This window comes from Mesocricetus auratus, unplaced genomic scaffold (genome assembly GCF_017639785.1).
Source record: "Mesocricetus auratus isolate SY011 unplaced genomic scaffold, BCM_Maur_2.0 Super-Scaffold_100013, whole genome shotgun sequence".
NCBI classification, from domain to species: Eukaryota; Metazoa; Chordata; class Mammalia; order Rodentia; family Cricetidae; genus Mesocricetus; species Mesocricetus auratus.
The window spans coordinates 15824461-15839222 of record NW_024429196.1 but is presented as its reverse complement, the minus strand read 5'-3'; the positions used below and the strand labels follow the sequence as shown (position 1 = coordinate 15839222).

General features: G+C 39.0%; 1 protein-coding gene across 17 annotated transcripts in view; it reads left to right on the top strand.

Annotated features, from left to right (window-relative positions):
• Mllt10 (MLLT10 histone lysine methyltransferase DOT1L cofactor) overlaps window positions 1-14762 on the top strand; it is a 141147-nt gene that overhangs the window by 108429 nt on the left and 17956 nt on the right. For all 17 annotated transcript variants that reach the window (XM_040755427.1, XM_040755431.1, XM_040755430.1 and 14 more), the window contains one exon: window positions 4661-4839. In XM_040755427.1, coding sequence (XP_040611361.1) covers window positions 4661-4839 — 179 coding nt within the window. The remainder of the gene's footprint in view (window positions 1-4660; window positions 4840-14762) is intronic.

The window sequence follows — 14762 nt, the reverse complement described above, 5'->3', positions numbered from 1 at the left end:
TATAGATTGTTGTGAGACTATGTGGGTGCTGAGAATTAAATTCAGGACCTTTGGAAGAACAGCTAGTGCTTTCCCCCACCCCTACCCCACCCCCCACCCCCACCCCCCACCCCCACCCCCGCTGGTTTTTCTAGATAGGGTTTCTCTGTAGCTTTGGAGGCTGTCCTGGGATTCCCTCTGTAGACCAGGCTGGCCTCAAAGTCAAAGAGATCTGCCTCCCAAAGTGCTGGGATTAAAGTCATGCACCTAATGCCTGGCCCAGCTAGTGCTCTTAAGTTTAGTTAGTTTTTTTTTTTTTTTTTTTTTTTTGTTGTTGTTGTTTTTCGAGACAGGGTTCTCTGGCTTTGGAGGCTGTCCTGGAACTCGCTTGGTAGTCCAGGCTGGTCTCGAACTCACAGTAGTTTTTTTTTTTTTTTAACTTTTTACTCTTTGGCTCTTTTGGGGGCCCACCACCCAGCTCCCAATAAACACAAAGAAACCTGTCTCAAAGGAAAAGGAAAGCATCTAATATCAACTTGGAGGCTTATTCTTTCATAATGAGCTTGGCTAATTTCTAGCCAGTTTTTCTTAATTTAAATTATGTCATCTATCTTTTGCCTCTGGGCTTTTACCTTTCTCTATTTCTCTATACCTTCTTTTTTCCCTCATACTCTGGGGCATCTTGTGGCTTACTCCACCTTCTCTCACTTACAGATCTTTACTTCCCAGATTTCTCCCCCTGTTTATTCCCTCTGCCTGCCAGCTCTGCCTGTCATTTTCTTCTGCCTTGCTATTGGCAGTTTAGCTACTTAATAGATCAGGTGTTTTGGGCACATTAACACGGCTTCTAAGAGTTAAACAAATGCAACATAAAGGAATGCAGCACGTCTTGGCATCATTAAACAAATGTCCCATAGCATAGACAAATGTAATACATCTTAAAATACTATTCTGCAACACCCTTAGCCCCTGAGTCATCTCTCCAGCCCCAGAAGTGCTATTTCTTTTCTGACATGCATAATCAAACTTTTGTTTTCTGAGAGAGTGTGTGTGTCTGAGATCCTCCTGTCTCTTCTACCTCCCAAGTGCTGGGACCACCACCTAGCTTAGATCACCTGTTTTTAAACAGAACCTAAAAATTGAGTTTTTTGAGTGAAATTTGTGCTTTTCTAAATGTTCACTATTTAGAACTTTGAACCATAGCACGGGCAACAGTTTTTAAGTTTATAAGATTAAGTACTATCACTGTGTTTATGGCACTGAGTTCTGTCTCCTTGCTGATTTTTAAAAATGTACTTATGGTGTATGTGCGTGAGTACACATACGTATGTGACATATTAATAGCACACATGGGCAGGCCAGAGTATAACTTTGTTCAGTCAGTTTTCTCATTCTACTTTTATGGGTTTTGGAGATCTAGATCAAGTTAGGCTTGTGTAACAAGCACCTGGCTTTCCTGCCAGTGAGGAGTGGAGTGGCCCTGGGGCTCCATGCCCATCCCAGTATGTTTTAGATTATGCAGGTATTTTATGGCCACAGAAATGTCCAAGACTGTTATAATAACCTTAATACTCCTCATTGTATTAGGAAATGGTTTTTAATAATCTTGATTTTGGTACCTACTAGATCATTAAGCATGTTTCTTGCTTTACTTCTGTTTTTCCATACATATTTATATACATACATATAACTTTAAATAGAAATTTCCCATAAGAGGAAAATTGGAGTGTTTTTGAGCCTAGCTTATTTCTTTTAACATTGTGATAACCACTTATACCAGTTTTCCTGTGTTCAATTTCACTTTTCTTTATGGCTGTATAAAATTCCATTGTGTTGCCAGGTGATGGTGGCATACAACCTTAATCCCAGCACTCAGGATCATAGGCAGATAGTGAGTTCAAAGCCAGCCAGGGCTACACAGAGAAACCCAGCCTTGACCCCCCCCCCCAATTCCATTGTGTACATGTATCACATTTTCTTTATTCCTTTGTTGGTGATTATCTAGGCTTATTATTTTGTTGGCTTTTGTGGATAGAGCAGCAGTGAACATGGATGATCAAGTGTCTCCATGGTAAACTGATTTAGGGTCCTTTGGTTATTAATATATCCCAAATCGGTATGTTATAGCTGGCTCACATGACACATCTCTCCTTAGGTTTTTTTTGAGAAGTCTCCGTGGTGATTTCCATAGTGACTACACAAGTTTACCTTCCCAACAGCAATAAGATTCCTCTTTCCCCACATCCTTGCTAGAATTGGCTGTCGTTTGTTTTCTTAATGATAGCCATTCTGACTGGGGAAAAAGTCACTTTCTTTAAATTTATGTTTGCTTCTATGTAAAACCTTGAACTTTTAATTGCCACCACACTTGGCAGTACGTAGAAACCATATACTGGTTTTCCTTGCTATTCTGGCTTCAGATCCCCACACTTACTAGTGCTTAAGAATCACTGTGTACTGTGCTCATTTTGTTTTTCAGGTATAATTAGTCACCCCATGCACTTTGCCTTTGTAATGTCTCCGTTGCTTTTACATTGAGTCCTTGTTTGCTCATCAGTAGCATGGTAACAATATCCCTTCACAGCTTTTCTCAGCCTGCTGTCAGTGATCCCAGTATTGACCACAAGTCTGCTTAGACCTTCAGTGAGCTTTCACTGTGTCTAAGCTTGAACATTTAACTTCTGTTGATGTTGATTTGTCCCTGCTTTCTTGCTCATGTGTTCTTGCTGTCTGGCATCTGCTTCTTCTTCTTCATACCATTGTTCCCTGCTGTGTAGTGCTGTAGACACCAGCTTTAGAGGTGATGAGTAAATCTTAGCTCCTACTCTGTCATCCAGGATTAGGTTAGATACCCACCTCACCCCCATCCCTAGATAATCTCTAGCGCTTTTCATAGGTTGTTGTAATTCTCTTTTCTGCCAAACTTCTTGAAGGCAGAGACTGTATCTTGAATAATTCTACCTAAGGCTTACAGTAATGTCTCGGAAACAGTGAGTTGTCAGGTATTTGCAGAATAAATAAGTCATTTTTTTCTTTATATACTGCTGAGACAAAATTTAGAGACCTAAATTTAAACTTAAAAGGTTTAAAGCCTTTTAATGTGTTCTAATTCTTCTATTGCCCTTGTTTGAAGGTTATAGGTTTTCGTATAAGCATAAATTGATATTTATGTTTTTTTAGAATCATAAAATTCCCATTGATAAGCTGTTATAATTTACTAATTATTACTGCCTTTTAGAGGTATAGTTTCAATTATAGCCTCCTTAATTCCTTCCTCCTGCTTTTGTTTTTAAATACCAGGTTTTCCTGATTAGTCCTTCCCTTCCTCCCATCTTCCTTTCCCTCCATCTCCCCCCTTTCTTCCTCTCAGGTGTGTATCAGGTTTTTCAGTTTCCCTTCTCCTCGATGCTCTGGACCCAGGTAATTGCTTGTCCAGGAGATTGTCCCATGCACTAAAACATGTTAGTAGCATCCTTGGCCTCTCAGTATGTACCGGTAGCATTCGCAAAATTTTGACAATCTGGGACATTGACAAAAATGTTTTCTGGAGTTAGTCAAGTGTTTCCGTGGAACAGTCATTCCTGGTTGAGGATTAGCTTTTTTTCCTATATGACCGATCCCCCCCCGCGTGCGTGCGTGCGTGCGTGTGTGTGTGTGTGTGTGTGTGTGTGTGTGTGTGTGTAATATCTGGTGTGTGCCCTACTCTATTACGTTGAACCCTATTTCCTTGAGATAGAGTCAGCTGCTGAACCTAGAGCTTGCTGTTGTTCTCAGGCTGGGTAGGTGGCAAAGCTCCAATGAGCCTTTTCACCCCTCTACCCTCCCCTTGCCCGTGGTACTGGAGTTAGAATTACCATGTTCTGGTGCCTAGCTTTATACAGATGGGTTCTAGTGACCTGATCTCACCTCCTCATGCTCATACCATAAGGGCTTTTGAGCCTTTCCTCAGCATAAATCAGGCAGATGATGGGACACACAGTTTTCTTCAGTAACTGCTAGCTTCTCTCCTGCTTCTCTTCCTAGCTCTTCTAGAATGAATAACATCTCCTTCCTCATTTCCATCTTCTTTGTGGCTTTACCCAATGGAACAATGAAAATGTTTTCATCAAGTGTGCTGTGGTTTTCTTGTTTCCATAATTGAAAGGTGACTGGCTGCTGCTTCATCTTTATCTTATGGTGTTTTAATTCTCTCTCTTACTTTGGCCTTATTCACTTAGTGCAGCCATTTAGAAACTCCTGTGTGCCCTGTTACTTATAGCTGTTCTTACAGCTGTGATGCTTGAAGGCCAATCCTGTTCTTTATTTTGTACATTGTAGCCTTTCTAGAACAAGCTTTCTTCCATTTCATAATCTGTTATGATTTCTAGGGTTTAGGCATTTTGAAAGCTTACCAAGTGGTTTAAAACCGTCTGTCAGCTGCTTCATTCTCCTGTTTGAAATCCTTTTTTTTTGCTCTTTGAAATGCCTACAACGCTTAACATTTTTGGTTGTTTAAATACATGCTAAATTAAAAGCAACTTAGGTTCTTTTAGGAAAATATTTATGAATAGTTAGCATTAGCTTATTTTAGTTTTTAATTACTAATTAAATTTATTATTAGGGGAGGGATCGAGGAGCGTTTTGTCTGACAAATTTGACTGATAAATTATGAGATATTTAAATAAAATTTCTTTGGTTGCAGGTATTTATAACAGCAATGATGTAGCTGTAACCTTTGCAAACGTGGTATCTGGCTCGGGATCTAGTACTCCTGTCTCTAGCTCTCACATACCTCAGCAGTCATCTGGGCATTTGCAACAGGTGGGAGCCCTCTCCCCCTCAGCTGCGTCATCTGTAACCCCTGCAGCCGCTACGACTCAGGTATGTTATAGCTGAGAGCTAGCCTTAGCGAGCAGTGTGAGACATTGTCTCCAACAGAAATGAGAAAAGGTAGAAGAAAATAGGGGTCAGTTTGGTGTGTTTGTGGGCATTTTGTCTGTCTTTTAAAAAACATTTAAACTGCACAAGCCTTTTGTCTAAATTATTTTCATTAACCTGGGAGAGTATATTGAAGAAACGGACTCCAGGCTGATGAGCTGGCTCAGTGATAAGAGTGTGTGCTCTTCTAGTCGGGCACTAGAGTTCAATTCCCAGAACCCACACCTGGTGCTCATATCATCTGGACTCCAGCTCCGGGGAGTCTCAATTCCTTTGGCCTCCATTGGTGCCTACACTCATGTGTACACACCCACCCAAATACACATAATTAAAAAAAAATAAACCTTTAAAAATTCCCAAATGTAAAATGACCTACCTGATGTGTTACTTTCATAAAAATAAAAATGAATAATGCCTTCATATACTGCAAGGTTTTTTTTTTCCAGTTGGAGATAAGTGTTCATAAATATATGCTTTCTCATTTCTCTCTCCTTTCTAGGGCTTCAATAAACCAGGCAGTTACTCTACCACTGAACTATGTCTTGCCCAGCCTTCCATGCGCCCCCCCCCCCTTTTTTTTTGAGACATGGTTTCTCTGTGTAGTGCTGGCTGTCCTGGAACTCATTCTGTAGACCAGGCTGTCCTGATACAGAGATTCACCTGCCTTTCCCTCTGAATGCTGGGATTAAAGGCATGCACCACCACTGCCTGGCTCCAGCCCTTGATTTTTCTAAAAAACATTTTATTTTGAGGTGGGATCTCAACTGAGTTGCCCAGTTTGGCTTTGAACTCATTCTTTGGGCTAAGTAGGTCTTGAACTGGTGGTCTTCCTGTCTTAGACTGCTGAGTAACTGACAGTGGTCAGCTCCACTAGCTTTGGCAATAAGAGTGTTGTAAAAACAAGAGACAAATAAGAAAAACCATAGTCTTATGTCTTATTAATAAGAAAAATTATTAAATGTTTTGAAAAGCTATGTGAACAGACACCTCCAAAGGTAATAGTTTGAGAGTTCTAAACTATATAAAATTTATTTGTTTGATGTATGTGGGTACAAACCAGTGTTCATGTTTAGGTCAGAGACAGCTTTCAGTTGATTCTGGAGGTTACAGTTGATGGTTAGACTTGTGTCCTAGGAAGGAAAGTGGCTTCACCCACTGAGCCGTCGTGTGCATGCCTCTGCGACCTCCACTCCCCCCCTTCTCAAACTGATACTTCTGTGTCCATCTGCAGAGATTCAAGGCTTTCTGTGTTTGTGCCGCTGCACCCAGCTTACTTAATTCTGTTATCTTATTCATTTTTTCTAAAGCTCTAGCAGATCTTTTAAAATTCAAGAAAGCTTGTTACAATGTAATTTTTAGGCCACAGTTTGCCTAGCAGGTATTTATTAATTACTGTATGGGTAGAGCCTTTGCCTAGCCTATGTGAGGCCCAAGGTTTGATTCGCTACAAAAGTTGAAAAAAAAAATAAAATGAACAAAAAAAATATAAATTTTAGCTTTTATGTATGTGCAATATGGGACTTCACACATGCGTGTTGTGTGTTTTTTGTTTGTTTTTGTTGGTATTTTCTGCATCTAGCATCATTTATGTATTTATCTTTGGTTTTTCAAAACAGGGTTTCTCTGTGTTGCCCTAGCTGTCCTGGAGCTCACTCTGTAGAGCAGGCAGTAAGGTGATAATAATAATAGGACTTTTTTTTAGAAAGGATAAATGAAAGTATGTCGCTAATAAATTGTTTTATCTCTTTTTATTAATTATAACTATGTGCTGTTTGATAGCTTAACACTAAGTTTCACTTGACCTTTGCAGTTTGCATTTTCTTTTCTGTCTTGTAGAAGTCTGTTTCATTTATTCTGGTTAACTCCAGGCTGAATTAAGCAAGATCTCATTTCATGTAATTCATTATATTAGTGGCTTGGGACTGGGTCTGGGAGAGGTGCGTGGGGTGGTGGTAGTGAAGGGAAATGTATAGTGCAAAGGGATATGGCACTTGTCATGATTCACGTGAAGAGCAAAGAAAGAAGTTAGCAATCTAGGATTCAGGCCAATGCAACCTTTACTTTTTGTTCCCTTTCCATGTTCCCATAAGATGGGTCTCTCATATGTAAGTATGTTTATACATGTGTGTATATGATCCAGTTAGATTTTCATGCTGCATGCTGAGACAACTCAACTGTGTGTGTGTTTCTGTGTACCAGTAAATGCATTCTGCCTTGAAGCTGAAGCTTATTTAGGTTGACTTATCTGGTGCTGCTGTAGCAACCATCAGTCTCCATGCAACTGAGGCACGTTGACCTCTCAGTTGAACTGAGTGCAGATCTATTTCAGTTTAGCTGCCTGAGACAGTAATAGTGGTGTTGAATGTGAAATGTTCCAAGCAGTCTGTAAGGGAAAAAAATACAAAAATATATTGATGGAATTGAGAGCTCCTAAAATTGTTCATTCCCTTCCTTTCTCCCCATAGCAATGTTCATTTCAGCTTAACCTTTGCATAAGTCTTAGTTGGCCTTCATGCATACATTCCATTGTATTTAGGTAGTTCCTTACATTTTAGTGTTTTAATTACATACAATATAAAACAAAGCAATGTTAAAATGTGATTCTAGATGTCCTGTCACAGTTATTAAGAACTGTACAAGAATATTAAGAACCTACCATGTGTAAGGGCCAGGGTTCACTCATTTAGCAACACCAAAAAGAAAATGAGCTCTCTCTCTCTCTCTCTCTCTCTCTCTCTCTCTCTCTCTCTCTCTCTCTCTCTCTCTCTCTCTCTCTCTCTCTCTCGCAGATATTTTAAAATGTGTGTAGAGAATCGAAATGTTAAAAAAAAGTAACCATTCCCTACATAATTTAATCAGAATTTTTAGTATGTGGATCTTACTTTTTCTGACCCTCATTGCAAGTAAAGTCAACAGACTTATTTGATGCCTTATAAATTGCCATTCAGGGAAGTGATCAAGAAGATATAAATCAGGACAGGTTAATAGAAATTTAATACTAAGAATAGTTACATTTGGGCTTTTAATCAGAAAAGGACAGTTGTAAAATTGTGGGTGGAGAGAAAAAATACTAAACACTGCTTTATATTCTTAAATGTTACGTCTCAGCTTATCTGATTTATTTTACTTGTTTTTAGAGTGATTGTTCTTTTGTAAGTAATTGATACAACACAGTACACAGTAGGCTTCCTAGAATACACAAGTAGTATTAACTGTAGATCCTTACTATATTGGAAGGTAAAATGTTGTGATAGTGATGTGTTCTTTCTAATTGGATCATAAGTCAAGGGTATAAATTAGTTATTTTAGGAGTGCCATTAGCTTTTCATGTTGCTTTTCAAATCCTACTATTTTCTTCTCAAAAGGTAAGTGATAACATTGATTAGATACTGACCAATCTAGAATTGGTTATTCTGTCCAGTCCTTTTGTCCCATTGAGAGTGTTCAGTAATGGCTTAACTGCACTTTAAGTCTCCTACTATTTTTTGGAAACTCAATTTTGGAACAATTCAGCATTAATCTAAACAATGATTTTGAATCTATTAAGCTCCTAACAATTAGGGAGCAATTTGGGGCATGGAGTAATGGGGAATGATGCAATTGAACCTGACAGCTTCAACAGCCATGCCTACTCATGGGAGCAGAGAGTTGTTCACACTTTGTTTCCTCTCTCGTCACACGCTGGGTATTAAAGCCTCACTGGTGGTAGCTGACTCAGAAATGGAGTTCTCACAAAGTCTGAAGTTTGAATCCAGTCCTTGTCTAATGTTCATTCTTCTTTCTCTCTTCTCTCAGAAAAGTGCTCATACTGGTGTGTGTGTGTGTGTGTGTGTGTGTGTGTGTGTGTAAATCTGAAAACATTGTAATACTTACATTGTATTTGTAGTCTTGTGTTTTGTTGTTGTTTTGTTTATTTTGAAGCAGTTCTGCTATATAGTCCTGGCTAGCTTAGAACTCCTGGAGCATAGAGAGATCTAGAACATGTTTTAGTATTCTTTTGCCTTGCCCGTGTTGAGATTACAGGTGTGACCACTATGCTTAGAAGTACTGCTTGCTGTACTGGAATCTGTAGATGAAATAATACCTAAAATGAAGCATTTATGTCATCTAATGGTTCATTGGAAACCGTTTTTCCTTGTGAATATTTGCCACAATTAGTACCAGTATATAATTTGTCTTATCCAAGTTCATGGAAAAACAGAAACTATAATAGTTTACAAACAGCATGTTCTTAAAAGTTTTTTATTGCATTTGTGTGTATGTACATGGACCATGTGCTGCATGTATGTAGGTCAGACTAGAACTTGCAGAAGTCTGTTTTCTACTTTCCTTCAGGTTTTAGGAATCAAAGTTAGGTTGCCATGCTTGGCAGCACGTACCTTACATGCTGAAACATCTTTTTGGCTGCCACAAAAATAAAAGAACAAACTAAACTTTTGTGATGCTTACCTACCCAATTCCAGATGTTTTTATGAGGCTGCTATGCATATTAACTACATTCCTGTTGAGTACAGTTTTCCTCTCAGGTCGCTTGGGTCCTGCCACGCTGTCTGAACCCCCAAATAACACACAAGACATTGTATTAATTATGATGTTGTTGGCCATTTGCTTGTTTCTTACTGGCTATCTCTGTCTTAAGTATTAATCCATAATTGAGAAAAGGGTCCGGACCTCTTATTCCTATGACGGCTACATCATGACTGACTCTGCCTCTTTTTCCCAGAATCCTCCTTGACTCCTAGTCCCACCTATCTTGCTTCCCTATTGGCCAACAGTGCTTTATTGACATATACACAGGACTTCCTTATCACATTCCCATAGTATTCTGGTAAGAGAGTCATTATGGCATCATTTTCATAAATGAAAATTGAGGATAGAGAAGTTTAATGGCTTGCCTACAGCTTAGCTAGTAGCAGATCCAGTGGTGATTTAATAACAAAAGTTTTTCCTTTAATAAGAGTATATATATGAAGTGGGGACCTGGAGATGTAGCTTAGTGGTAAAGTACTTGCCTAATATATGTGAGTCTCTGCACTTCATTCCCAGCCCATGAAGCAAACCAGAAAAATAAAAGTATGTATGAACTGGGAATTTTAAAAAGTAGTCTTTTAAAAAATTATTTACTTTGATGGTCATGTTTTTTCTGAATGTATATCTTTACGAAGTTTGTACTTGGTGCCTGTCAGAAGAGGGCCTTGTATTCCTTGGGATTGATACTACGCTGCCATGTGGGTATTGGGAATTTAACCTGGATTCTCAGGAAGAGTCGCTAGCTTTTTTGTTTTGTTTTGTTTTGTTTTATTTTATGAGACAGGGTTTCTCTGTATTATTTTGGAGGCTGTCGGTCCAGCCTAGCCTTGAACTCACAGAGATCTGCCTGCCTCTGCCTCCCAAGTGCTGGGATTAAAGGTTTGAGCCAGCATGGTCTGATAAGACTGTTTGAATGTAAAACAAAAAAATTTTTTTTGGTAAAATGAATTGCAAATTTTTATATTTAAATTTTGTTTCATTTTTCCAGACGGTTTCTTTCTGTAGTTTTAGAGCCAGTTCTGAAACTCACTATATAGACCAGACTGGCCTGAAAATCACAGAGAACCACCTGTCTGTGTCTCCTGAGTGTTGGGATTAAAGTTGTGCTTTACCACCGCCAGTATTTATAATTTTAAAAGAACTTTTGTTATAATGAAGTGAAAGTGTAAATTTATCTGTGGTGTTTCTTATTAACAGTCATTTCCTTTTGCTCTTTTCCTGTACTATCTATACACCAAGACAGTAATATATGAAAGTTAAGCCTGCCTGCCTGTTTGTCTTCCTTCCTTATTTATTTTATTCATTTATTTTTTGAGGGGATTGGTTGGTTGGTTTTTTCAGACACATTTTCTCTGGGTAGCCATGGATGTTCTGTAGACCACACTGTCCTCAGACACAGAAATCTGCCTTACTTCTGCCTTCCAAGAGTACTGGGACTAAAGTCATGCACTACCACCACCTGGCAGGAAGAATACATTCTAAAGTATTGTAGTGCTAGAATGTTAAAGAAATAGCTGCCATTACATTTTAAAGCTTATTGGAATCATTTGGCTACAGTGTTGAGTAACAGATTAGCTGTATTCTTTAAAACAATGTTTGTTCTAATTGGTCCTGTATGCTAGAACTATAATGTTTCAAGCCTACCTCTAAATGATGCTGCCATACTATTCCATTTCCCCCTAATTTTTATTTTTTATTTTTATGAGACAGAGTCTCCTATATTTTTTGCCACAGGTAACCAAATTGGTGTTCCTGCATCCACTTCCCAAACCCTGGGATTGTAGGTTCACAGCACCATGTCCTTTGTAGATCTCATTCTTGTTTATTTATCATTTTGAGGGGAAAATATACCTCAGAGGAATGCAGCTTTTAAGTCTTGTATTTATAATTATTAGACCGAACATTTTCCAGTTTGCCTTTATTGCATGTGTGTGCTTGCTTCAGCACAGCATGCACGTGGAAGCTAAGGGACAACTTGTGGGAGTTGGTTCTTTTGTCCACGTGTGTCCTGAGGTTTGAACTCATCTGGTCCACCAGGCTTGGCAGCAAGTTCAAGCTATCTGGTCGGCTTAAGACCTAACACTTCCCCTCCTATGTAGGTAACTCCTTTAGAGTAAGCCAGGCATGTAGGCACTTTTCAGTCACCATTTTGCAAGAGCTCACCACAAACATGTCTGTTCATAAGCTAGACCTTAAAATAGAAAAGATCTATTAATAGATTAAAGCAGAGATTTTTTTTTTTTTTTTTTTTTGGTTTTTTGAGACAGGGTTTCTCTGTGGCTTTGGAGGCTGTCCTGGAACTCACTTTGTAGACCAGGCTGGCCTTGAACTCACAGAGATCCACCTGCCTCTGCCTCCCAAGTGCTGGGATTAAAGGCGTGCGCCGCCAACGCCCGGCAAGCAGAGATAATTTTAACATGATAGGCTAGCCTGTTCAGGGAATACTGAGCTTTATTTATTTGTCTTGAGTTTGAACACTGCCTGAGGTCGAAGTTTGCACTTTTTTTTATAGCTGTCTGATACATTAAGTTGTTAAGGCCTTTTTGTTTTACATATTAGGCACTTGTTTAAAAGTGATTTATTTAGACAGTTCAATTTATTTTTAGTTTGTTGGTCTTTGGGTCCAATTATAAAATAATTATAATTATTCATACTGAGCTTTTTCCTAGAGTGTTGGGATTTCTTACTTCTAGATTCATAGAAAAGCTGTAAGAGACAAACAGAATGTTCATACATGTATTGTGACTGTCCTGTTCACTCAGCTTCCCCTTATGTGAACAAAAGTCGCTGTCCTTACCTAGGTAGAATAAAGTGAAGTGCTATAGTCCTATTAAATAGGTATCTCTTCAAAACCAACCAACCACCTCTTTATACCATACATCTGAAGTGGACCTGTGATTCATTAGTATTTTGCCTTCAGTATACTTTTTGTTCCTCCCCAGACAGGGTTTCTCTGTGTAGCTTTGGAGCCATCCTGGAACTAGCTCTGTAGAGCAGACTAGCCTTGAACTCACAGAGATCCCTCCTGCCCTGTCTCCTCAGTTCTGAGATTAATGACATGTGCCATCACTGCCCAATTCAGCATATTTTCTTAAAAAACATGTTGGAAATATGTTTTAGTACGTGTATGTGTGTTAATTGCTCCTTTATTTCTTGTCGAAGATTTCTTTTGTACAAGAGTTCTATGTGCCCTTTGCTGTTACTTCTGTAGGTTAACATGGACTTTTTCCCAGTCCTCTTGACCCTTCCTTTTGTGGATGACAACAAAGCTAATTTTGGAGGGGAAATGGTACCTGTCTGTTGCCCAGGTGGACCTTGGGCTCAGTGCTGACTCGTGTTCTTTCCCTCATATTGTGTCTTAGCAGAACTCAATATGCAGAGGTTTACAAGCATGTCTGTATAGAACAAAAGTACCTCCTGTCCAGTGTAATTAATATACAATTTCTCCTTTGAAAGTTTATTTTTCTTCTTGAGACAAGATCTTTCTTTACAGCCTCAAGCTTGTGATTCCCTTGCATGAGCTTCCTAAATGTTGGGTTAATCATTGCTTGTTTAGATAAATATCATAATAATTTTTGTAAAAAGAAAAATACTATTAATTTTTTAGTCATTCAGGTACTTTTGAAAATTGGTCACGTAGAAAAGTACTTGTACTTTATTTATTTCTTTTTATAACTTTTGCTAGTTTACCTTTTAAATAAGCTTTTCTAGAGCTGGCAAGTTGCCCCCACTATCAGGAGCACTGGTTTCTCTTCCAGAGGACCCAGTCTCATTTGCCAGAAACCTCATGGCAGCTCACAACTATCTGTGCTTTCAGTTCCAGAGGACTTGACGATCGCTTCTATCCTCTCTGGGTACAGTACACCTGTGATACAGACAGACATGAAGACAAAATACCCATACTCATAAAATAATTAAATAAAAAATTTAAAACTAGACTTAAAATAGACTGAAGACAGTTGTATTTATTCATTTGATCACGTTTATCAGGTGGGCTAGCTACTGCATAGGACTACTTTCTACTTTGATGTTCAGTATGGTGGGCTTCATGACCAGGGGAGATGAGAGAATGCCACCCTCTTAAGTTTGAAGCTATCAAGAATAAGTAAGAAACCCATGGCAGCAGGGTCCCTTCCTTTCAAGAAGGAAACTCAGTTCAGTCTCTTGATTTCATAGGAAACTCAAAACTGTGACGGTATTCCTGTTAGTAAGTTATAAAACAGAGATAACAGCAAAGGGAGAGACCACAGGCTGAGTGTCTCCCTCCACTAGTCCTTCCTACCCCTACCCAGAAGTCTTCCCTACTCAGCAGTCCCCTGCTATACACCCATCTCTCTCCTCTTGCTGTCATCCAACCTCAAAATATACTTTGTTCCTCCTTGTAATTTTCTATATGCCTAGTTGTTCTTTAAAAATTTGTGTCTCGCAATAGGGTGGGAGGATGGGAGGATGGTGGGGGGGGGGGGAGGGAACTGGAATTGACATGTAAAACAAGCTATTTAAAATTTGTATATTTAGTACAAGCCGGGCATTGGTGACACACACCTTTAAACCCAGCACTCGGGAGGCAGAGGCAGGCGGAAGTCTGTGAGTTCAAGGCCAGCCTGGTCTACATAGCGAGTTCCAGGGCAGCTTCCAAAACAACACAAAGAAACCCTGTCTGGAAAAACAAACAAACAAACAAACAAAAAACAAAACAACAAAAAAGTTAGTACAAAAAAAGAATGCAAAACCTCTTATGATTTTATATTATTTACCTGTAAATGATAATGTTTCAAGTGTGTTGGGGTTTAATATAGTAAATTGTTAAAATTAGAAAAAAAAATTTGTGTCTCAAGCATACAAAAGTTTCATGAAAAGAACTTTCAAGTGTCAATATCAGAGACTTGATACTGGTGCTCAGTAATACGGATTTGTTTGCATTGTTGTTCTTAGTTATTTTATGATTAACTAAGCTTCCTAAATAGTTGCTTTTGGAGAGGCAAAAGAGTCACATTTAAAGAACGTTTCGTTATCCATACCTATCCATGCATCTACCACAGCACACACATGGGATTTAGGATGACTTGGAATAGTCAGTTCTCAGGTCACCAGGCATGGTGGCCTGTCCCCTTATCCCTTACTATCTCATAGTCCAAGAGTCATGTTTTAGTGGGCCGTTGGTGGTGCGCTCCTTTAATCCCAGCATTCGGGAGGCAGAGGCAAGTGAATCCATGTGAGTTCGAGGCCAGCCTGGTCTACAGATGAAGTTCCAGGACAGCCTCCAAAACAATACAGAGAAACCCATCTCGAAAACCTTAAAAAAAAAAAAAAGCCATGTTTTAGTTTATGAATTG